Below are 26,412 nucleotides of genomic sequence, written 5' to 3' on the forward strand. Positions count from 1 at the left end.
TCAGGCACACCTTAGTCTTCAAGGTGACATCTTTGCTCTTCAACACTTTAAAGAGGTCCTTTGCAGCAGATTTACCCAATGCAATGTGTCTTTTGATTTCTCGACTGCTGCTTCCATGGCTGTTGACTGTGGATCCAAGTAAAATGAAATCCTTGACAACTTCAATCTTTTCTCCATTTATCATGATGTTGCTCATTGGTCCAGTTGTGAGGATTTTTGTTTTCTTTATGTTGAGGTGCAATCCATACTGAAGGCTGTGGTCTTTGATCTTCATCAGTAAGTGCTTGAAGACCTCTTCACTTTCAGCAAGCAAGGTTGTGTCATCTGCATAATGCAGGTTGTTAATGAGTCTTCCTCCAATCCTGATGTCCCGTTCCTCTTCATATAGTCCAGCTTCTGGGATTATTTGCTCAGCATACAGATTGAATAGGTATGGTGATAGAATACAACCCTGATGCACACCTTTCCTGACTTTAAACCCATCAGTATACCCTTGTTCTGTCCGAACAACTGCCTCTTGATCTATGTAAAGGTTCCTCATGAGCACAGTTAACTCTATGTTAGCATTCTGATTTTCTTTTTCTGTTCTTTTCTTCTTTTTTCTCATTATTTTTATTAAAAAAAATCTTTATGACTCACTAAGTTGGTATTACAAACTAGTTATGGGTCAAAGTCATATTTTGAAAAAAACTACACTAAACGTGTATAAGCAGCACCTCAGAAGACTTTTCATAATAGAGATACTTGGGGCCTTTCTCCAGTGATTTGAATTCAGTCAGTCTGGGATGGGGCTCAGGAATCTGTATTTTATGTTAGCCTAACTTGAATGTGACCTGTATGAGAGCAGGGAAGTGTTTTGATCCAGTTTTAGGGGGTAACATTTTAATATAATCTTAAATTTATAAAAATGATGCAAAAATAGGACAAAGATTCCCATATATATTTCTACCTAGTTTCTAGTTTATCCGCTTTTGCATTTTCTCATTCACTCATCTATCTACCTATCTGCCTACCTGCCTACTACTATGTCTATCTAATTTTTTCTTCAAATTGTCAGAGAGTTAGTTTTAGACAAAATGCCCTTCACTGCTAAATACTTAAGTATTTATTTTCCAAGAAGAACGTTCCCTCACGTGGGTTGAAATGTGAGATACCCTAGACCACAGGCTAAAGCCTAAATGAGTCAACAGTGGACAGTGAGATGTTCAAGTGACCCCATCCCCCATCCCCAGCCCCATTCAGATGCCTCCTTTTGCATCTGTTCTGCTGTCCTTGACTTTATAATGCAAACTGCAGGATGATGTCGAGACCTTTGAATCTCAGAATCACTTTGAGTCCCCACATTGGAAGCAGCCTTGAAAGTCTTCTAATCTGGGCACTCTCAAGTGCAAAAACAGTCTGACTTCCTCTGAATCTTCTGGGGGAGCTTTTTAAGGAAATGCAAAGCCCCAGACCTCAGACATAGAGCTTTGATTGAAATAGACTGGGGGGTTTGGCTAAGGAATCAGCATTTTATGACCTCAAGCACCCTAGGTGATCATGTGGCCCAAGAAGTATAGTTCTTGTGTGTGACCTCTTTCCAGCATGGTATGCTCTAGAAGGTGGCCAGTCAGCCTCTGCTGGAACACTTTCTGGGAAGGCTGAGAGAGCCCCGACAGAGGTCTGCTCCACACTAGAAAATTCTCCTTGTTAGAAATTTATTTCTGATACTAGCTTCCAGTTGCTTTCTTACTGGCCTTGGTTCTGCCCTCTGAAGCACCTCAAATAAAGCCAATTGGCAAAAAAAAAAAATTTTTTTTTCAAAGCATATAAAAAAAATTAAAATCACTCAAAATCCCACCACCTCTAGAACCTTAAGAGTTTAATATATTTCCTTTTAGTCTTTATATATGTATACACAGAAATACATATTATATACATTTTAAGGAGCCCTGGTGGTGCAGCGGTTAAAGCACTCTGCTGCTAACTGCTTCCATAGAGTATATAGCCTTGGAAACCCTATGGGGCAGTTCTACTCTGTCCTGTAAGGTCACTAAGAGTTGGCGTTGACTTGACAGCAATGGGTTTTGGTACAGGTATACACATTTTATGTTTTAAAAGAATGATGACCATAATGTATTCTGGTTTCACTGTTGTATATTCTGGGTTTTCCCTTTTGACATTTTATCTTAAGAACTATCTCAGGCAAATATGCTTTGAAAGCATATTTTTAAATGAATGCATTAAATTCCCTGCTTAGACCTACCGGAGTTTATTCAACCATCCCCTATTAGTGTTTAGGCAGGTTGGTCCCAGTTTTTCACTGTTATAACTAATACTTAAATAAACATCTTGCAAATAAATCATCTGCATCCCTGATTATTTCTTTATGCCAGATTCTTAGAATTATTGAGTAAAAAAATAGTTTAAAAAAACTCATCATACATATTGTCAACTTATTATTCAGAGGGGTTATTATAAGTTATGTCTATCAGTCATTTCTGACCTCTTTTTAGAATTTAGAAATTTTTCAAAAGATGCCAATGTGATAGGTTAAAAACTGCATTTCATTGTGGGTTTTAATTTGCATTCTTTTATTTACTCATGAGGCTAAATACGATCATATATAGACTCTATATAAACACACATGCATGTATCTGGATTACTCATGAGACAGAGCATGTTCATATATACACTTATTTTTGTGTAAATATGTACAAAAATAAGTGTATATATGAACACATTTGGGCAATTTCTATTAAACAGGATGTTAAGAGAAAACATGGTCTATTTTTCTCTTGGAGGGAGGGGGCTTCACTCTTTTTATATTTTTTTAAGAGCAAAAAATATGAATTTGTCTTTTTTTTCAATCAAATGAAATTTGACAACCAGCCCTGATTTACAGCAGCCAGATAGAAAATTCAACATCAGTCATTTAGGGAGTTCTCATTTTCTAGAATCACAGCAGTGTTCAGGAGACTTGTTTGCTGCCAGGAAATTACAGGAATGTTCTCTAACCTCAGTGTCACCACAACTGCCTGACACCTCCTCGTCTACACCCTTAGTGGCTCTCCGCTTCCAGGGGACACTATAGACTTCAGGAAGGGGGAGCCTAGGGTTCTGGCTCCCTGGGTGCTTGACACAGCCATCCCCTTCATGGTCTTGCTAACTTCTTGAGGAGCTGTCACCAAGCAGGTCCCCCAATCTCTCATCTCTATCCCAACTTGGACCCACCCGTTTTAATTATGGGAAAATCTCACCTTCTTCCCTATAGTTGGCTTTAAGATACCCTTCACAATCTTTCCCTTTTATTAATTTTCAAATTATTATTTAAAATACAGTATATATTTTAAAAATGCCCTTGAATTCACAACTAGATTTTAATACACTTTAAGCACTTGCCTTGTAGAAACTGTAGCACAAGCACACAAAGAGACATGTGCAGTACAAGGATATTTATGGCAACAATGTTTGCAATTGTGAAAGTTTAAAGCAACCTAATGTCTATCAGGAGCCCTGGTGGCTCAGTGGTTAAGAACTCGGCTGCTGAACAAAAAAGTTGGCAGTTTGAATCCACCAGCCGCTCCTTGGAAACCCTATGGAGTAGTTCTACTCTGCCCTACAGAGTCACTATGAGTTGGAATCAACTTGATGGCAGTGAGTTTTTTTTTTTTTTTTTTTTTAACGTCAATCAGTGGGGAAGTGGACAAATAAACTGTGATATAGTCATACAATGGAATAGTGTACAATAATAAAAAAGAATAAACTAGGTCTATGTATTATAAAACAGAACCAAACCCATTACCATTGAGTTGATTCTGACATATGGCAACCCCATGTGGTACAGAGTAGAACTGCTCCATGAGGTTTTCTTGGCTGTAATCTTTATGGAAGCTGATTACCAGGCCTTTCTTCCACAGAGCTGCTGGGCGAGTTCGAACCACCTACCTTTAGATTAGTCGTTGAGTGCAAACCCTTTGTGCCACCCAGGGACCTAGATTGATGTAGTATGTATATGACATGGAAAAATAAAAATTATAACATGAATGGATAAATAAGTTCCAAACGGCTTGATACAATGTTCTATAAATTTTAAAAACCCACAGAACATCATATTTTTATGAATAAGTACAAAGAAAGTCAAAGTTAAAAATATGGGAGTGGTTTCTTCTGGGTTAGAAAAGAGAGAAGGGAAAAGAGATGGGATTTTAGTTAGAAAACTGTCAAAATTTTAACCTCTGTTAAAGAGTTTTCTCTGTATTAATGATTTTATACTTTTACTATAAACCAATTTCTTTAACTATTTTTCATAGTTGGTCTGTACTTTTTAATTTTGTCTTCTGAGGTTTTTAAAATGCAATCAAATAAATCACTTTGTTTCTTTGTTTCTTCTGTTATTTAATTTCTAGAAATTCTTTATCAATTTAGAAAATTTTTTTTTTCAATTTAGAGATGTTTATATTTTCTTTTCCTTCTGTAGTATATAATTGTCTATGTTTACCCCTTTAATTCATCTTGAATTTACTTTAATGTATAAGGACAGAATCACATTTGATTTTTTTTCCCAAATAGCAAACCAGTTTTCCTCAAGTCATTGTTAAATGATTCTTCCTTTCTAATTGGCTTTGTATTGCTTCCTTTATCACATTAAGTGCTATTTTATAGCTATTATATCCATTGATTTGTTGAATTCTTGAATAATAAACTGTAATTATCTAATTTTATAATATTTTAATGGCTGATAGAAGTTCCAAGCTCATTACTTTTTTGCTCATAAACTTATTATTCTTACCTGTTGATTTTTTCCAGATGAGCTTTAGAATTATTTTTTAAAGTTAAAAAAAATCCCATTGTGATTGCGTTTAACCTATAAATTACGTAAATGGAAAAATTAGTAATATTCCCTATTCCCCTCCAGGGACATCCTAGCTATATCTTTTATTTAAATCTTTAAAAATATCAGTGGGTAAAATTTGGAAAATTTTTCTTTGTATAAATTCTGGATATACCTTTTCGGGGATTATTGTTGTTAGGTGTCGTCGAGTTGATTCCAGCTCATAGTGATCCTATATACAACAGAACGAAACACTGCCTCGTCCTGTGCCATCTTTATAATCATTGCTACATTTGAGCCCATTGTTGCAGCCACTGAGTCAATCCATCTTGTTAAGGGTCTTCCTCTTTTTCACTGACTCTATACTTTACCAAACATGATGTCCTTCTCCAGGGACTGGTCCCTCCTGATAACATGTCCAAAGTACGTGGGACAAAGTCTGGCCATTCTTGCTTCTAAGGAGCATTCTGGTTGTGCTTCTTTCAAGACAGATTTGTTCCTTCTTTTGGTAGTCCATGGAATATTCAATATTCTAGTGCAGTTAAAGTGATTCAATTCTTCTTCAGTCTTCCTTATTCATTGTTTATGTGCATATCAGGCAATTGTAAATACCATGGCTTGGGTCAGGCACACCTTAGTCCTCAAAGTGACATCTTTGCTTTGCAACACATTAAAGAGATCTTTTGCAACAGATTTTCCCAGTGAAATGTGTCATTTGATATTTTGACTGCTGCTTCCATGGCCCTGATTATGAATCCAAGTAAAATGAAATCCTTAACAACTTCATTATTTTCTACATTTATCACGATGTTGCTTATTGGTCCAGTTGTGAAGTTTTTGTTTTCTTTAAGTTGAGGGCTGAAGGCTGTAGTCTTTGATCTTCCTTAGTGCTTCAAGTTCTTTCAGCAAGCTAGGTTCTGTTATCTGCATATTGCAGATAATTATAAGGCTTTTATTATTGTAACTATTGATATGTTTCATTGAATGAACTGATTTCCTAATCATGTTGTTGTTGTTAGGTGCCATCAAGTCAGTTCTGACTCATAGTGACCCTATAGGACAGAGTAGAACTGCCCCATAGGGCTTCCAAGGAGCAGCTGGTGGATTTGAACTGACGACGTTTTGGTTAGTGGTTAACACTATGCCACCAGGGCTCCTTCCAAATTATAGGTATATTCTTTTAGCTGTTTTCCATAAAATAATTTGTTAGAGTGCTGTGCAGCCGGGTGGGTAACCTTTTCTCAATTTCAGTGACACCAATTTTTTTCCTTTGCAGTGGTCTCTGTATCATCAGCATTGTTTTTTCACTGACAATCTTTTGGTAGACAGCAAACAATCAAATTAAATTAAAAGGTTAATAAACATGGCTTAATTTAATGGTTAAGGAGCCCTGGTGGTGTAGTAGTTAAGTGCTTGGCTGCTAACCAAAAGGCTGGCAGCTAGAACCCACCAGCTGCTCTGCGGGAGAAAGATATGGCAGTCTGCTTCCACAAACATCACAGACTTGAAAACCCTCTAGGGTTGCTGTGACTCAGAACTGACTCTGTGGCAGTGGGAGTGGGGTTATTGTAATGATTAAAATATATGGTCCAAGTTTGAGGCTGGTGTCTGTCTAGCAGAAGTGGGTCCTATTCTAGGCCTAACTCTTGCCACACTTGGAGCAAGTTTAATACAGAAAGAATTCTAGTAAAGAAAGAGTATGAAAAAATTAAAATGTTAGTCATTAATCCCTGACTGGAGCTCCGGTGGCGCCAGTGGTGAAGAGATTGGCTGTTAACCAAAAGGCCAACTGTTCGATCCACCAGGTACTCCTTGGAAATCCTATGGGGCAGTTCTAAGCTGTTCTATGTTGTTGTTATGTGCCGTCGAGTTGGTTCTGACTCATAGTGACCCTATGTACAACAGAATGAAAAACTGCCCAGTCCTGTGCCATTCTCACAATTGTTCCATAGGGTTGCTTTAAGTCAGAATCAACTCAGTGGCAATGGGTTGGATTCGTAATAGCATGTGTTGGTAGTGGTAAATCACAATGGCAGAAACACGCCCAGAGGTGCTATGCTGGTTGCACAGGTAAGCATCGTTCCCCTTTCCTCCTTCACTCCAGCACATAGATGTGCATGTACACACACCAACTACACAGAGATGGCCCGTTTTACGTTCCCCTTGAATTTCTTAGTTTATCACGTCTTTTAGGAAGTAGTGCTCACTTTTATTTACACTTTTCCTTTCAATCATTTAATCATTCAACAAAAATTTACTCAGGGCTTACTATGTGATATGCTGTGCTAGGTTTTGGGGACACATTTTAGTTTAAGTCAGACATGATCCCTATCTTTCTGAAACTTGCTGTACATATTCTTAAGGTTGGGATTTTTTTTTCTTCATTTTCATTTTTTTGTGCCTTGTCAGACTTCCTAAATGGTCAGTTTTTCATTTTTTTTTTATGACATCTTTTAATTACATTCTATTGCTGATCGCCTGAATGTTCTTGAATTATTCATTTACCGTTCTGGGGATTCCAAAATGAAGAAAACAAACAAAAATCTCTGCCCCCGTGGAGCTTACTAGAGTCTAAGGAAATTCTGATTCTAAAGCTTTGCAAGATTTATCTGATTTTTTATGTTATCTCTACCATGGAGACTTAAGAAAAAAAAAAAAAAAGTGAACCAGGCATTCTAGAAAGTTAGCAATACAAGAGAAGATTTGGTGTAAAAAGAATCTCTAGTTAGTGATTATTTAACCTGAAATTCACTTAACCTCCTTCCACAGGTAATTCAATTATCTGTGGTTTCAATAAATTCGAATATACATGACTCTAGCTTTTCAGGTAGGACAACATAAAACAGCCTCAGCAGGCTTCTGTTCTCTGGTGAATTTCTGGTGTCATGGACAGAAACTTTTAAATAGTAGGGAAAATGGTAAGAAGGGAAATGCAAGTACAAAATGAAGATATTTCAAATGGTAGAGCAGCTTTCCTATATGTTTCTTTCGTCCCCGCCCCCCCCACCAAAAAAAGTGATAATGGAAGGCAATATAAAGTAAGGACTCCCTGAGTTCACCTAATAACTGAATAGAAACTGTACAGGAACAATGTAAGTACTGTTGTATTTATCTCCAAGATTGCTACATTTTTTTCTAAGGGATAATTCATTATCAGCAATAATTTCCTTTTGGTGCTTATTGAGTTTGAATAATAAATGTTAGTTGAATTCACTCATTTATTGGTCCTGCTTTTGAGGATCTTGCAGTTTTGGTGCTAAGTAAAATTTGAATAATTACATACATAATAAGTATTATAAGTCACCACCCATCTGTCAGTTTGTTGTTCTGTGGTGACTTACACATTACTACGATGCTGGAAACTGTGCCACCAGTATTTCAAACCAGCAGGGTCATCCATGGTGGACAGGTTTCAGTGGAGCTTCTGGACTAAGACAGACTAGGAAGAAAGGCCTGGTGATCTAGTTTTGAAAATTAGCCAGTGGAAACCCTATAGATCACGATAGAATATTGTCTGATATAGTTGTGGAGGATGAGTCTCCTAGGTTGGTAGGCAACAATGGACTCAGGCATGCCAGCAGCGTTTCGTTCTGTTGTACATGGGGTTACTGTGAGTCAGAGCTGACTTGACAACTAAGAACAACAACAAAGTATTATAAGAGTGGGGAGACTAGACTGGCTGGGGAAAAACAGGTGGAACGCAACGTTTGTTAAAGGAGCACAGCAATAGACCATAATCGCATCTGTTTATTCATTCACTCAAGAGTCAAGAAGAATTACTGAAGAAAAATGAATGACTCTACAGCCAAATTTAAAGTGACTCTTGAAGCCACGAGACGGTCCCCAGTGAGTTTGAAAAACACTGAACTGGCTTCTTAAAAAAAAAAAAAACTAGGTCTAAAACTACCTATGGATGCAGTCACGGTCCTGAACAAGGATTATTTTCCTAAGCCATATTTCACTAATAATAATGGTGATAATACCTCACATTTATAGAGTATTTTCTAAGTGCTGGGCACAGTGAGAAACACTTTACATGTATATTCTATACTCCTCAGATTAACCCTAAAGATAGGTAAATTAGTATCCCCATTTAATAGATGAGGGCCTTGAGGCTCAGGGACATAAGAAACTTGGTTAAGATCACAGGTCTAGTAAGTGGTGGATTCAAGTTGTCATGGAACCCACCAGGAGTTGAGCTTTTGAAAATGAAGGCCAAGAAGAGGAAATGAATCTACATACTTAGCCAAACACATTGAGAATGTGAAATAACTCACTCCCAGTTTTCACAGTGTTTCAGAGATTAAGTAAATACTCTTCAGAGGATCCAATCCAAGCGTGCAATTCTTTGCATTCAGCACACATACTTGCTGAGGAAAAAGACACCGTTCATTGCAGAGAATGTTCCTACCTTACAGCATCCCTGCTTCTGGTAATGACCTTTCCTGGTTTCCTTCCAAGGACTACATTAGAGCAAACTGCCTTTCCCCTCAGGCAACAACTGCCTACTTACCAACTGTAACAGGAAAGGGAAAATCAGGCACAGCTGGTCTCAGGGCTGACTTTGCTGTTCTGCCACACGATGCAGAGGAAACTGGCCTTCACAAGGGCCACCAGGTTCTATCTTTTCTCCCGTCTCCTCCCCTTCTTCATCATCTTCATCACTGATATCACTCATTAAGTACTTACTATGTGTTATGCGTTCTCCTAAGATTTAATATATAAAACGTTTTATGTGTAAGGTTTGGACTGGATTCCACTGCAGAGTATTTACTTAATCTCTGAAACAGTGAAAACTGGTAGTGAGTTATTTCACATTCTTAATGTGTTTGGCTAAGTATGTAGATTCATTTCCTGTCCCTTTAAATATTTCTATCCATTTTATATTATATGTATTTTAAATATATTTTATTCCATATAATTTTTAAGCCTTGCAAAAATCTTATGAGGTAGCTACTAAGAATCCATTTTTTAGATATTAAAGAAGGCTAAGGGAGATTGTTGAATTGCTTCAAAGTCCCATAATAAGGCGCAGAGTCTGGATTAAAACACAAATCTATTTAGCTCCAGAGGATATGCTCTGAACTGCAATGCTATACTATTTACCTTAAAGAATTTATAATGGGGTATAGACTAAAAAAAAAACTAGGAGGAATCAATCCCTGGATGGTGCAAAACACTAATGTACTTGGCTGCCGACCAAAAGGTTGAAGGTTCGAGTCCACGCAAAGGTGCCTTGGAAGAAAGGCCTGTGCCTACCGCCAAAAAATCAGCCACTGAAAACCCTATGGAGCACAGTTCTACTCTGATACACATGGGCCGCCATGAGTTGGAATTGACTCGATGGCAACTGGCTATAGACAAAGAACAACGGACCAGGTGTGTAGATAAGCCTGTATTTACATAAAGTAATATGGTTAAGTTTTATCTGTTGCTGTGGAGTTTTAACTCATAGCAACCCTATGGGTCAGAGTAGAAGTGCCCCATAGGTTAAACTTCAGAGGTTCTTAATCTGGAGCCCATGGAGCCCTGAGCATCCACAGATAAATTTTGGGGGGTTTGTAACCTCCTAAAACAGAGATTAGCGAACTTTTTCTTAAAGGAATAGACAGTGACTATCTTAGGCTTTTGCAGGCCATACAGTCTCTGTTTCAAATATTTACCTCTCCTGTTCCGTGCCCTGGTGGTGTTGTGGTTAAGTGCTAAGGCTGCTAACGAAGAGGTCGGCAGTTCAAATCTGCCAGGTGTTCCTTGGAAACTCTATGGTGCGGTTCTACTCTGTCCTATAGGGTTGCTCTGAGTCGGAATCGACTCGACGGCAGTGGGATTGGTTTTGGGTTTTGTTTAGTGCAAATGCAGCCACCGACAATATTCAAACCGAGGAGCAAGGCTGTGTCCCAATAAAACTTCATAGACACAAGCAGCTGTCCAGCAGGCTCTAAAATGGTAATCAAATTCAGCATGCATATATGCATAGATTATTTTGTTGTTGTTGTTAGGAGAAGATTCATAGCTTTCCACAGCTTCTCGGATAGGTTCGAAAGGCAAGATGGTTAATAATGACTGGCCTAACTCGTCTCCATGCCCCTCTAAACTTGGGCATTCCAGGATTCTATAATCCTACGTGAAATTAACACTCTCCTTAGTGGCCTCACTTGCTGGATTCTGCTATGAAGTCTTAAAACCAAAAAAACCAAACCCAGTGCTGTCAAGTTGATTCTGACTCACAGCGACCCTGTAAGTCTTAAGTGGACTTTAATTACTGTCTGTTGAGAAGGAAATGTGGGACACGTTATCATTTCAACCTTCCCTGGCTTACCTAGTCAGGTGATACTGGCTAAAACACAAATACTTTCCACACTGGAATTCAGCAGCTCAGTCTTGAACCAGCTAAGCTGACATTTCCTGAGGTTTTTTTCCTCTTCCCAGGAATCACTCTCTGTGCTCTGCTGAGTCTTCTCCATAGAAAAGGATTGACGTGTCCTGACTACACTAATATGCAGTTTAGACACCAACATGTAGTCTGCACAGGTGTGTTGCTGAGTTGAGGGGTTGTGCATACATTTGTCTGGTACATCTCTGCATTTGTTCAGTACATTCTCTCCCACAAGGAAACATGGTTCTTTCTCTGAGGAGTTCCCAGCTTCATGAATTAGAGCATCTTATGGCCTGTGGCTATACCAATATGTACCTTTACCCTGTCTCCCACTCCAAGGTCTTGTCTTCCCAACTAGAGTCTTTTGGGGCAGATTGCTAATTATACTCTGTTGTGTCCACCACAGAGCCTGGAGCGATGCTTTGCACATGCTTTGGACAGGAAGTAAAGAAACTAAAGAAGTAATTGTTTAGGTTATGAGCACTGAGATCTCTGAAAGCTATGGCCAGTTTTAAATTCTCGTATCACTTTTGAAAACCAAAATAATGGTTGTCCAATTGATTTGAATAAAAAACTAGACCAACTGCTTTGAGTTTTAGAAAAAAAAAAAAAGATATATTACAACAAGGAAGTACAAATACTATCAAATCATGTGATTTTATTTATATTCCAGGTGTTTTGAGAATACATAATCGGGCTTAGGAGAATAGGCAGGAACAAACAGTAGAAGGGGAGGGAAATATGGCAGAAAGATGAAGCAGAAAGGAGAATGGAACAAGGGGAACAAAAAGACAAAGAGGAATAAAGAAGGAAAAGACGAATGCAGAGTGAGTCTATGTGCTAACCAGCTACTGCAGGGTTGAAATTCAGTACCACAAGGAAGCAGCTATTTCTCACAGCAAGTGCCCCGCCCCCCGCCCAAGAAGGAAATAAACCAGCAAATGAAAATAATGGGAGTATAAATCATTTAGCTGGTACTTATTCCATATTAGGCTCCTAGATCCGTGGATTAGCGTTAGCTCTCTGAAGTGAACCATCAACCATCAATAAGAGGACCACATGGTGCTGACTGTAGCCCCAGCTAATATTTCAGTTCAGCTTTAATTATCACTTTCATCTGGCAGCAGCATGGTGCCATGTAAACAGAAATGGGTCACGAGAGGTGTGGGTTCTTGTCCTGACATACCATTATATGACCTTGGTTGGCCAACCTCTGTGCCTTGGTTTCCGCATCGTCAATTGCAAATAAGAATTCCCTGCTCTGCGTATCTCATAGAGGTGTTAGGAGGATGAAAAGAAGAAGAAGAAGAAAAATATATGTATATGTATATTCATGCTCGGATGAGTATAAAATCCAGATAAATGTAAAAATTGACCTTGCTCTCTTCCCTTAACGAGGTAGTGGGTAGGCGTGGGGTGGGGAAGATAGCATTTTGCACAGACGGCTTGGTGACTCAATGAAGTGTCTTTTTTTTCTCCTTCCGTAATATCTGGTCTAATATTATTACTGCTTTCTTGATGACTTTAGACATACTTTTTCCCTTCAGAAATGCCAAAGGTGAAAAATACTATTCCACTCCTATAATTTGTCACCCTCGCTGCCTGAGGAAGACGTGAAAAGACAGTTTAGTAATTAAGCTTTTCAACACTGCATCATAAAGTTTTATTCCAGCAAAGGCTATATTTATCAGCTAACAAGTATTAAATCACCCCACTGCTCAAGCCGTTTCTCACTTGAATATGCTCCTTTCAAAACAGAGTAGCTTTCCTTGGCTGGCTTGATTAATAAAAGCCTTTGTTTGGAAATACAGTGATGATGTGTGGTCCTAGGGGGCTGACATACATACATACACCTCAGCAACTGTTCCAAATGGTGTTGACCTCTCTGTCCCAGGGGAGTTTGATACCTTAGCCCTGTGGTCTTTTAGGGCATCTTGGCCATGGAGTTTAATAGCCGTCTGGGATGGCTTCCAGCCCGATATATTCACATATCTGTTTCGTTTCTAAAAGAGAAGAAGTAAATGAAAATAAAGAACATAAACATTTGATTCATTTTATTTCCCTGTTTGAGCATCACGGAATCGGCCCGTTCCTATCAGAGATGGATTCTGAGTGTAAAATGCGTTTTCAAAATGATTAAAATAGCAAAACAATAGTGAAGTACATATTACATATTCTCATATTGCCATAGCCCTCTCAAACCAGCTGCACAATTATGAGGGAAACACACTGAGAATGGATAGACATTAAAAGTCGTCAGTAATGGCTTAGCAGAGTACTTTCTTTAAGTACCCTCTCCACTTCTATAAATCTTTCTTCTCTCCTTTGGAGGATACAAATTCATGAAAGGAAAATAACATTGTTCAGGACATTTCTGTCAAATGACTCCACAGTTATATTAGTTAAAGAAAATTAGTTACTACACATGAATAACTTTTCTACCATATTTTAAAGGGAAAGCAAAAAGTCAAATGTTAAATATTTGCCAAAATGAAGGAAAAATAACTCTATTTTTTTATCTTTTCATAAGAGACTGGATTAATTTCCTTTTTCCTTTCTTTGCTTTCAAAATAAGTGACATTACCTTCATGTAGGCATTTTAGTTTTTCACCAACTGGCTGCTAAAAGGACACATATTAATCCCATGCCACAGAATCACAAAACCCGCTCTGTCAATCATAAGCACGTTCTGACGGTGCCTGTGTATATGGGATAGTGGGCATCCAGGTGCGAATCTTTACGTGCTACCAAGACACTATGTCTTTCCTCGAACTCTTCTTAGTTGGAGAGACTGCAACAAATTCTTTCTTTTAAAATTATAAGACAGAACTCACCATTTTGGTTTTTCAAATTAGCAACAGGTAGATTGTTTGGAAGGCTGGAGATCAATTCTCTCTAGCCAGTAGTCATGGGGTCAAGTCAGTGAAGCTTGTGGGTGACATGCTCAACTACTATGATGGCACATATCGGACTGTTTTAAGTGCATCTATTTTCTGGTTCAGTAAATTTTTTGCTGTGTTAAATTCATTAAACTTGACATAGTCTACTGTCTAAATGTCACGAGATAGTACATTAAGAAAACAGCATCAGCCATAGGAAAAAGAGAAAGGTACAGGAAGATAGGTTTTCTATATAATTTTTATCTTGCATATTAAGACTGGAATTTTTTTAAGGTTAAAAAGTACTGTGTGACTTGGAAAATGAAGTTGAATCTGGTTATTTTCTGAACATCTGAAGAGACTTCCCTGTCAGTTAAGTTGCCCTCCAAACTGCAATCCTAGAGATGATGACGTATTTGACCTACAATTCAGGGTCATTTAATAACCTGGGAGAGAAACGAGAAGCTAAAATTACACTCTGATATCCACAGTTTGCAGGAATCTTGTAGTTCAGTAATTTGCAAAAATATTTATTCAAGGGCACATCTGAAGGTCTAAAAATGAGGTCTTGATAATGATTATCCTTTATTTGGAATTGAAATTTTCAACATGATAACAAAGGCTTTGGAACATGAACTATTACTTTGACGTGATATAATTTTTTGGAGGATCGTTTGTTATTCTTAAGCACTACTTTTTCTCTAAAAAGGTATAGTCACGGCAATTCAGAAAAGTGGCAAAAGGTGTGAGGTACAAGGAATTTTCAGTCTAGGTTGTAACTATCAGTGTTATAAAATTGATTTTATACTTCATATGAAAAATGACAATAAGTGGAGAACAATTTTCCAGTCATTTCTCTCAAAGAAATAGAAAACAAAATAATGAATAACAGAAAATTGTGAAAACAAAACCCCAAGGTACATGTAGAGAGTAAGGATACTGGTACTAAATATGATTCTTTAAAGCTTCCAAAACACATCTGGCAGAAGTTATGCAGCCGTCAAAGTTGGACTGAGTAAAGCCATCCCCTCCACACACAAGGAAAGGTTTGAGATGAAGAGTCATTTGGCCAGGACAGTTGGCAGCAGCACTTGTAACCTGAAAAAGTAAAAAAAGAAGGGATTGCAACTGACATTCAATGACCCATCCTGTTGTCATGGCAACGCCTACCTGGGGGAAGGTCTCTCTACCTGGAGAAATCAAGGTTTCTCACAATGAGGGAAGGAAAACAAAACTAAGACCTCTAAACTTGTCTGTTACCCCAAGTGTTTACATTTACATTTTAAATGTTTACATTTCAGTTATTCAATACACTAAACTGAATTCAGTTATTTAATACACACTTAATCAGAAGTGTGCTGAATTTCAAAATATGTAGGTCATGATATGCTAAATTAGTTGGAAGTATGGGTTTTTTTTTGTTAGTTTTGTCTTAATATGAGAGAAATTATATTCATGAAATCATTCACCAAACAATTATTGAATATCTGCTATGTGCCAACAAGGCGGAAACAAAAGAGACTAAGACATGGGCTGTGTCCTAAAGGAGTTTACAGTTCAGCATGGATGACTGGCACATAACCGTAGGGGTTAAAGGCTAAGACAGAGTGAAGGAGAACACACGGAAGAGAACCCAACTAAGTCCACTGGGACACAGAATACTTTAAACGGGACATTACTGGGCATTTCACTTGAGTTTCTGAGGGCTCCATAAGAGTTTGCCAGTCAAGGAAACGGGGGCAGGTGGAGGCGGGGGGAAGGGGAGAAGGTCATTCCAAGGGGAGGAGGAAGCATGTGAAATGCTTAGAGTCTATGAGCAAGAGAGGGCAAAGTGTGCTTAGGAAACTCTGGGGCAAGTCAAAGTGTGTGTGTGTTGTGGGGCAGGGGGCTGGCTAGGAGAAGGGGAAGTGACAACATACAAGGGATATAATTTTTCAAAATAAAAGATATGTAAAACTCATACATTAAAAAATGTCTACTAAAGATGTATAATTTACTACTTATAAACTAAAACCATGGTGGGACAGTGGTTAAGAATTCAGCTGCTAACCAAGATGTTGGTGGTTTGAATCCACCAGCCACTCCCTGGAAACCCTATGGGAATGTTCTGCTCTGTCCTGTAGGGTTGCTGTGGGTTGGAATCAACTTGACTGCAACAGGTTTGGTTTGGTTTTACGAACTAAAGGAAGAGAACCAGCCAAAGTCTGGGATTTATTTTATTTTGTGGCACCAAGTTCATAACATTAGAAATGATGAAAAAGGTATAGAGATTATTTCCTGGATAAATTATACTCAAAATTAGGATGAATGATGTTAATAAGCATTCACAGTAAGGAGAATGAGTGAGACAGATGTAGTTTTCTTGGACACTGAGATGGTTTGGCCACTGAAGCACCGAAACACCCCCCCAAAAAACCAGCATACACACACACACAAATTATTGCAGACAATCTCACTTTGAACAGCTTTACCACACAACTGCAGGAAGTGCCATTTGTATAAACTACAACCTGACAGATTTGGTTTCCCTTATAGTGTTTTCATGGAGAGTGATAAGGTAAGGCCCATAAGAATTTGCTTGCTTAAAAATCAAAATAAAAAAATGTAATAAATGCTATTTGGATCATGGTGCTGGAAATTTTGGTCCCGGACAGGCTACGTTAGTATATGCCTTTATAAATTTTTCAACCCAGAAAAACTTTATAGATATTTTTATTTTTATGGTATATTTTGCTTTTTTTTTTAAAAAAGAGGTGATACTATTTTTTCCTTGTTGACTTCTAAAGATATAGTCTTCTAGAGACCCGTGTTACTCAGACACAAGCATAAAATGTTTAAAAGTATTCTTCCACTTTTCTGAAAGTCACTGTATAACAACATTGTCTATCGGAAACATAGCAGATAATCTTGAAATTGGCAGAAAATGTTTTTGAGTGGCTAAAACAGCAAATAGTGGAGACGCTGAAGCACAGACTTAGACATTCAATCAGGGCTTTTTAACTTCTACTTTTGATAGAATTTTAACAAGTTGGATTACTTGATTTATGAGTGAGAAATTAAGGGAGGAAGAAAACTGTGGTTAGTTGCTGTCGAGTTGGCTCCAATCCACGGTGAGCTTGGGTATAACAGAACGTAAGAGTTGCCCAGTCTTGCTCATGATTGTTGGTGTGTCTGAATCCATTGTGGCTATTTTGTCAATCCATCTCACTGAGGGCTTCCCTCATTTTCACTGACCCTCTACCCACCATGATGTCCTTTTCAAGCAATTGCTCTTACCTGGTATGTCCAAAGTAAGTGAGTTGAAGTCTCTACATCTTTGCTTCTAAGGAACAGCTGGTTGTATTTCTTCTAAGACTGATTTGTTCATTCTTTTGGTAGTCCACTGTATATTCAATATTCTTCGCCAATACCACAGTTTGAACACATCAATTCTTCTTCTGTTTTCCTTTTTCATTATCCAACTTTCACATGCATATGAGGCAACTGAGAAGGCCATGGCTTGAGGCAGGTGCACTTTAGTCATCAAAGTGACATCTTTTTAAAACTTCAAAGAGATCTTTTGCAGGAGATTTATCCAGTGCAATACAGTATTTGATTTCTTGACTGTTGCTTCAATGGATGCTGAATGTTGACCCAAGTGGAATGAAATCACTGACAACTTTCATTTTTTCTCCATTTATTATGGTGTTATTTATCAGTCTAGTTGTGAGGACCATTTTTCTTCATGTTCAGGTGTAATCCACACTGAGGAAGAAAACTGCTAGACGCTTATATATTAGTGACTTCGGAATGTGACAATTGATAGTCTGAAAACACAAGATGTTACATAAAAATTCAAAACACATACAGGACTGGGAAGAAGTCTGTTAGTCTGGAGCCACCGAGTGGAGGGGCAAATAACCTCTGGTGCTTAACAGGCCCTGAGGGCATCAGCTATTTCAATTGTCCTGCAATTACTAACGCTCATGGTGATGGCCACCAGGAAACCCTGGTGGCGTAGTGGTTAGGTGCTACGGCTGCTAACCAAAGTGTCGGCAGTTCAAATCCACCAGGTGCTCCTTGGAAACTCTACGGGGCAGTTCTACTCCGTCCTATAGGGTCGCTGTGAGTCGGAATCGACTCGATGGCAGGGTTTGGTTTGGTTTGGATGATGATGGCACCAGTTTTCAAGAACCAGTTCTAACATGAATGAAGTTGTAACTGCTAGTGCTCTTGAATGTTTATTGCGGCCCCCTTTTAATTCATACAGAAACCCTAGTAAGTGGTTACTATTACTCTCATGTTAGAGATGAGAAATCCGAGACTCAAAGACAGAAAGCTAGTAGGTGATGAAACAGAGACTCAAATGCAGCAGAATGACTCCAGAGCTGACGCTTACACTTTTCTGAAACATTGTTATAAAGGCTCGATTTAAGTAAAACAAAGCAAAAATGTTTGAGAGTCACTTAGTTTTAGGCATCTGGAAAATTCACATGAATGGGAAAACTCATTCATACATATTCATATGTATATGTGTATGTCTGTCTTTAATATATACATAAATATATACATATATTTGTATGTATGTGTATAATTTATAAATGTGCATAGACATGCACACATCTCTGTTTGTGGTAAAGTTTTGATGCATTCCAGTTGCTGCCCCTGTATATATAAACTATGGCATTATTAAACATTATATAAGCATTAAATAGAAGGGAGCTTAAGGGAAAAAGTTCTGCCCAGGGGTGAGCTGATAATTTATTGGTGCTGTGTAATTTAATTTGATGAGTGGTAAATGCCAGATGCCAAATCACACGGCTGGAAAACTGGGCCACTGATTAGCCAGTCGGCAGTTTGGATGAAATCAATCTTCCTGTATTTATGCAGAATCACCCATTTTGCAATTACCCAATGAGGAAAATATGGAAACATGGAGTGTGTGTTGGCAAGCTCCTTTACCCATGTGAAGTAAAGAGCCCAGCAGTAGAGGAGCACGTAATTGTCAAAGCCACAATCTCTCACAATAACGCAGCCTTTGCTACGCTTCTAGCCACAGTGAGGAACCGCAACTCAATGACTGTGTTTAAGAGAGATGTCAGGGCTGAAACAAGCCCTTGGAAATCCAGGTTGCTACAGCTCAGATGTGTGCCAGGGCTGGTCAGAAAAAAAGTCTTGTCTGCAGAACCTGATGCTTTGGGAGCCAATAAGGTAATGTTTCTATAAACTTAATTGATGGCTGGATGTACAAACTTGACGCAGAACATCAGAACTCACGTGAATGTGTTTTGTGACTTCTCTCACCTGCAGAATAAAAGGCAAACTCCTCAGCCCCGCACTGAAAGCCCTTCATAATCAAGGCCTCACCTCCAGTCAGGCCTCATCCCCTGGCACTTCTCTCCCCTTACCACATGTCCCATCTACATCCAAACTAAAGTTCTTCAAGTATAACTTTCTTGGTTGTGCTTCTGTGTATCTGATGGTGTAACTTCCCTTTCTTTTTTGTCCTCCTCATCCTTCAAGACCCAGCACAAATGTCACCTCCTCTGAGGTCTTCCTGCTCTGCCAGGCAGGGTAGGTGCCTCTTCAGCATGTTATGTATACCTATAATGTTGCTTTGTAATTTTGCACTCTAATTATTTGCATGCCTGCCTCCCTTCCTAGATGGCATGCTCCTGAGAGCAGGGACTGTGATTTGCCAACCTTTATATGCAAGGCCTGTATTAAGTGCACAATAAATGTTTATTGAGTTAAAACTATGGACTCTTGTACACACAGATGATCAAATGAAGGTCTTCACAGAGAACCATCTACACAAAAAAATGTTATTCAGAGGCTCCCAGGTAGAGCTGGACAGAAGCTCCAGTGGAAGGGCTATTACATTTAGAAGGCTCTCAATAAATCTGATTGTGCTTTAGATGAACATGTCTGGCATGTCATGCATTAAGTTGAACCGTACAAACTTGCAAATTCTGTAGGTCAGAAATGGGAAAATATTGACATTTTTTATATGGTTCAACCTAAGAGTTTCTTTATATCATGATCATTAGTTGTAAAAGTTCACACAAAAAAGTCCTTTTTGTGTGAGGATGAAATTAAAGATGAAAGAAAAGAGAGAGGCAGAGAAGTAGGCAGATGAGCATTTCTACAAAATAAAAACTGATAATCAGAAGAAAAAAAAAATCAGTAATAAGCATGACAATGTACCTTCTCCTTCCAGAAGCACACATACCTATACTGAGAGCTCAAGCTCTTCCTTGGACTGTCAGATGTCTACCCATACAGAACAATCCCACTGCTGTGGCTTGTAAAGAAGCTTTCTTCTAGGCTGACCAGTTCTAGGATGCCAGCCAGTCACTAATTTGGCTATTCAAGACCAACATTACTGAATCATGACACTAAGTGATGTTCAGTTGGTCTAAAAAAGAATTAAGGTCTCATACATTTAATCCTAGGTGTACAATTAACTTGATGAGGGACTTGGACAACCTATGAATAATTAGATCCTTGCTATTGCATTTCCTCACTTGTTATGGATGTAAATTATACTGCATTTCATTGAATCTAAGATGTCATCAATTATAAGAGGCATCACTATTTTATGTACCAATGAGAAAGAAAAAAGTGGTATCAGCAAGGCACAGGTGCTTTAGTTTATATTACTATAAAAGTTCTTTTATACTTTTTTTTAGATCTATAGATGTTTGGCATACATAAAAATGAAAGTGTAAGGGGAATAAGTTGGTTGAGGTTTTCCTGAAAACCTCTTCACACTCACAGTTTGAGTCCTCTGGATTACTCTTTAACTCAGGGTTGTTGACATCCATCCTTGCCTCCCCTCCCACCCCCCATAATCTGTCCTCTGTACCATCTAGAGCACTGGTGATGCGGCATTTCTTACAAGAGTGCTCCACTGAGTTATTCTTTCTGGTATTTTCTCCCGAGCTGCTGACACCTGTTCTGCAAGTTCTGATTATGGCCTTTTTCTCTTTGGTGGGAAAAGAAAGGTTTTAGGACAACCAGAACGTACCGTCTTCCCTCAAATGGCCCTTAAATGGCCTGTTACCTTAAATATCAAGGGGTTGTAGTTGTCTACTGTTGTTAGTTGCTACTAACTCATGTAGATGCCACACATGCAGACTAGAACTGCTCCATTGGGTTTTCAAAGTTGTGATCTTTCTAAAGCAGGTTGCCAGGCTTGTCTTCCCAGGTGCCTCTAAATAAATCCCAGAAATAACAACCAAGCTCACATGTTTGACAACTACATCTGGACTGTCTCCTGGTGAGTCACGAATTGATAGATCTTAGAATTGATAAAATATGAAAAATATTAAATTGGGTAAGGGGAGAAGTATAGTATTTGTTAGTAAATACCACATTTTTATGCAAATAATGAGCACCTTCTACATTTGTTTGCCAACTGTTCCCTCCCCTCCAAGAGGTATTTTTGTGTGAATGCCAATTTTTTTTTTTTTTTTTTACAGCAACTCGTAAAAGAAATTGGCATAGTAGGATTTACGAAAATACCTCATGAAGGGGAGGGAGCAGTTGGCAAACAAACATAGATGGCGCATGTTATTTGCATAAAAATACAGTATATAACAAGTCAAAAGATAATGAGTGGCAGGATCTTTTAAGCAGGGTCTTTTCAGATAAGGAGCATCATCAGTGTCAGGAGTGTTAACATCTTCAGCGTTATTGGTTTAAATGCACCGTTTTGTCAGTTCACCCAAATGAACAGCTGCAGGTGAAATGGACAGATAGACTGGTTATCAGAGAATCGCTTTGTTCATTTACAGAGGTAAATGTACTGATTCCAGAACCAGGACTGGCTATCTACCTAGACAACTCATTTTGGTAGGCAAATTTCCTCAACTGTATCATAGATTATAGGGGTGACACATGTGCAGCAACTCCTGACCGACATCACTAATCAACTGTGGCATCTTTTCCACTGAGCGAGAAATGGCCTCAGCATCCTCTTCACTTCAGTGCTGCAGGCAGCCACGACTAGTCAGTCAGAGTCGGCACTCAGGAGGAATCCTACAGACCAAGCCTGGATGAGGAGATTGCAGAGCAAACACGTAATTAGAAATAAGGGAATTAAAGAGTCTTCACTAGGTTTTTTCCCATTAAGCCAGGATAACCTGATACATTACCCTTCTCCACACCAGAGATATTTCATGCCAAGAATTAGGCTCACGTCAGGGCTGATTTTCTTTGAACGATAACTTGAGGCCTAATTGCAATTCCTTCTAAAAACCTCCCTCCTGATCATTGTCCTCTTGTGTTCACTTTGGGGCTCTGACTGCCATGTGAAAATAAAATACAGGTGTTTTAGCCACAACCTTAGTTCTACAAAATTGCATATTAATACTATCCATGTTGTAGCATGGATGAATCTTGAAAACATTATGCGGAGTGAAGTAAGTCACAAAAGGACAACTATTATATGATCCCACTTACATGAAATATCTAGAATAGGCAAGCGTATAGAGACCAAAGTTTTTTCAGTGGTTACCAGGGGTGGGTGGGAGAGCAGGGGGGAAAGGGAACTAATGCTTAGGGGACACTGAGTTTCTGTTGAGGTCGATGGAAAAATCTGGGACTGGATAAGGGTAATAGTTGAACAACATGATGAACATGATGTCACTAAGCTGTGCATGTGGAGACTGTCGTAGCGGCAAATGTTATACATATATCTACTACAACTAAAAAAAAAAAAATAACAAAGCTATCAGGGCTTATGGGATAAATAGAATTGAGCCAGATGACTTGAGACCTCTGGAACTCTGAGCTGAGCACTAATGAAAACAATAAACATCCCGATAAAATGACTAGGACAGGTCACAGTCTCCTAGCATCAGTATCAAGCATTAGAGTCGGTCTGTCTTTGCAGCCTCAACTTCAGGCTGTGCTTCCTCCTTCAAGATGCAGGTCCTGGTGGGTGGTTGCTTGTGAAAGAAACCATTTCGATCTAAGTAAAACATATGATCTAGGATGTAGTCTTCTTCATCAGTCCATTGTTTCAGCAACAGGGAAACATCTTCGTGGCTTCTTCACCTGCACTTGCACCTTTGCTGAAGAGCTTAACATGGCAGCAAACCCAGCGGTTCTTCCAGACAATGAGACGGCTACCACTTGCACCACAGAAAGGCACACCTGCAGATTTTCAGTCCTTTTTTCCCCCTTGAAGTCTTCACATTTGCATTTGCTAAGGCTTTATCTGTATTTGTGAGAAAACGTTCCCCTGATCCCTTCAAAACAGAAATGAGTTCTGAGCCAATATGATTCCTCCTTAATACCAATCTATTTCTCAGTTGCAAGTGAGATAGTTTTCATTAAAAAAAGACATTGTAAAAGACTGCAGATAATTGTACTGCTTTCTGAAGCTACATTACATTCTGGAAGGTCACTTAGTCTTGGGTATGCCTGAGTCTGGGGTGCCTAGGTGTTGCAAATGGTTAACACGCTCAGCTGCCAGCCAAAATGTCAGAGGTTTGAGTTCACTCAGACGTGACTCAGAAGAAAAGTTGGGCAAGCTATCTCCAAAAAAATCAGCCTTTGAAAACCCTATGGAGCACAATTCTACTCTGACACATACGGGGTTGCCATGAGTTGGAACTGACTCACTGGCAACTGGTTTAGTTTGGTTTTGGCATGCCTGAGTCTTGACAGCAGATGCAGCTAAGCCGTTACTTGTTTTTGATACTCAAGTTGAAGTTTTAAGTTAATTTTTATCAATTCTAATGTCTCAAAGTGACCGTGTCCTTAAATTGTCTCTAGATTTTGCGGAAATCCTATTGTCTCCTAGTTGCACACTAATTTGATTGGGCCATCTCTGAGTAATACTCTCCTTGTGTTGGCATTTCTCCAGCCCATTGTGTGTGTGAGGTACTGACCGCACTGGCAATAATGAATAGCTATGAGGGCTGAGATGGTATGGAGCTGATTCATACATTTTCTCACTTCCTTGCCTCCCTCTACTCTGCTGCCAGTGTAAACTTGAAGCTATGCCATGGAACATAAACAGCAGGAATTGAATATTTGGTTAACTTATTCTTTTATAGCCCTATGCAAAGCTCAAAGGTAGTGGTTCCCAAAAGCCAATTCATGGCAAAACAAGAAAAAAATAGGGAGACTGTAAGATTTTTCATAGAGCTAAATGTATTATATTTATAAAAGTTATTAATATGTAATGAGGTTATATCTTTACTATTTCTTGGGTTATTTTCATTAAAATTCTGTAGTGTATTATTTTTTTTTAAATTCTTAATTGTAGAATATAAAGATGGCAATATTATATACTTCCCAAAACAATCCAGGGGAATTTTACCGGTCCATGGAATAAAAATGCCTGGAACCACTGCTCTGGGGTGTCGCTTGATGTGGCTCAGAACACAGAGTCTCTGTAAGTCTGAGGAATGCTTTCCATAAAGATGTAGGTTGGCTTGGAAAAACCAACAAAGATCTCAAGTAACACTGGACAACCTTAGTTTAGGCTGAGCAAGTGGATGAGTAATTTTTAAAAATTGAATAAAATCTTCTGAAAAACTTATTTCCCAGAACCTTGCACAACCTCTCTTATATACAAGTAGTAACCAAAAGGTTGGAAGTCGAGTTTACCCAGAGGTGCCTCAGAAAAAAGGCCTGGTGATCTACTTCCAAAAAATCAGCCACTGAAAGCCCAATGGAGTGCAGTTCTACTCTGGCACACATGGGGTCACCATGAGTCAGAGTCAACTAGATAGCAATTGGTTAATCTAAATAGAACTAGAGTCTGGCAACATATTCTTCATTTGTTCACCTGTGTCTAAATATACAAACAGTAACCATAAAAGTTTTGGAGAAAAATAGGGATGTGGAGGAAAAAACTTACTCAAATGTGTAATAATAACCTATCTTCAAATTACGTATGCCCTAGAGGGTAAATGTGGTTTGTATTGGCTCTTTGTATACATCTCCCCATTCTTACGGTATTCCCAAGGCATTGATTAGAGCATGTATTATATGCTTGTTTACAAAAAAAGAAGAAAAAATGTAAATAAACGGAGAGACTAAAACATATACTAATGTCATCAGAAATGCCTGTTTATACATTTTAAGATGGAGAACTAGTCCAGATACTCTAAAAAGGATAGTACTCCAGCTTTGTGTCAACAGTGCAAAATACTATCAACCACCAAGCAAACGTCAATGATACAGAAAAAGAAGATGGGAAAAGGGAGAAAGAAAGTTCAATACAGATTTTTTTTTTTTTAACAGCACAAAATGTTTTCTATTGGCCAAATTCAAATATAATGTTTCCATACCACTCTATTAATTTTTTTTTAAATCCCTCTTGGTTTTGATGAAAATGCAACAAAATGTTGCTCACTGCTTAAATTTAACTCACCAAAATGTAGTTTGGTAAGAGATATTTGATGTTTAAAAAGCCTTTTCAGTTCTCAGAAATAGGAAGCTATAGAACTGTATCTTATTCATCTTTGTATTCTCAGCACCTATTATACCATCATACATGGTTGGTGTTGAATCAGTGTTTGCTCAAAGAATGCATGCATATGAGCAACAAAAAACTAATTCACTTTTGAAAGATTTAAATTCTCAGTGTTCAAATGGCTTCTAAATGTATTAAAATTATTTTTCTCCATGAAATTTTTTGGTTTCTCAGTTTCTAAATTCTACTTTTCTTCCCCTGAATAAAACCAAAGAACCAAACCCATTGCCATGGAGTCAATTCTGACTCAAGTGGATCCTAATCCTATAAGAGCAGAACTTCCCCATAGGGTTTCCAAGATGTAGCTGGTAAATTCAAACTGCCTACCTTTTGTTAGCCACCAAGCTCTTAACCACTGTGCCACCAGGGCTCCTTTCCTGAATAGCTGCCTTATTAACCTCCTTCTGCTTCATCACACTTGACACCTACTTTTTTTTTTCCCATTCTTTACTTCCATTGTAACCCAGTTCTTGAACAGCCTAGAACTGCCTAGAACAGCAGCTGTTCTGATCGTGATCTTTGCTCTGAAACTTGTGTCACCACCCCTAGAAAGCTGTATTCTCTGCCTCTAGCTCACCTTTTGCAGACACAGGCAAAGGCACCAAGAATATCTGAATCAACCTAAATTTCAAATGGAAGTGAGGATGGTTTCTTACCCAGCGAATTCACCCTCACTTCATAAAATACTATTGTAAAAAATATGTTATAGATTGAATTGTGTCCCCCCTCCCAAAACAAAAAACAAAAAAACATGTTGCAGTCCTAACCTTCAGTACCTGTTAATATGACCCTATTTGGAAATAGGAGTTTTGCAGATGTAATTAGTTAAGATGAGGTCATAGTGAAATAGGGTGAGCCCTAATCCAAT

General features: G+C 38.5%; 1 protein-coding gene across 2 annotated transcripts in view; it reads right to left on the minus strand.

The window, feature by feature from the left end:
- Positions 1-14,985: 14,985 nt before the first annotated feature.
- Positions 14,986-26,412, minus strand: part of RNLS (renalase, FAD dependent amine oxidase) — a 331,811-nt gene continuing 320,384 nt past the window's right edge. For both annotated transcript variants that reach the window (XM_049854970.1, XM_049854971.1), the window contains exon 7: positions 14,986-15,166. In XM_049854970.1, the coding sequence (XP_049710927.1) occupies positions 15,014-15,166 (153 nt within the window). In that variant the 3' untranslated portion in view covers positions 14,986-15,013. The remainder of the gene's footprint in view (positions 15,167-26,412) is intronic.

This window comes from Elephas maximus, chromosome 16 (genome assembly GCF_024166365.1).
Source record: "Elephas maximus indicus isolate mEleMax1 chromosome 16, mEleMax1 primary haplotype, whole genome shotgun sequence".
Taxonomy (NCBI): Eukaryota; Metazoa; Chordata; class Mammalia; order Proboscidea; family Elephantidae; genus Elephas; species Elephas maximus.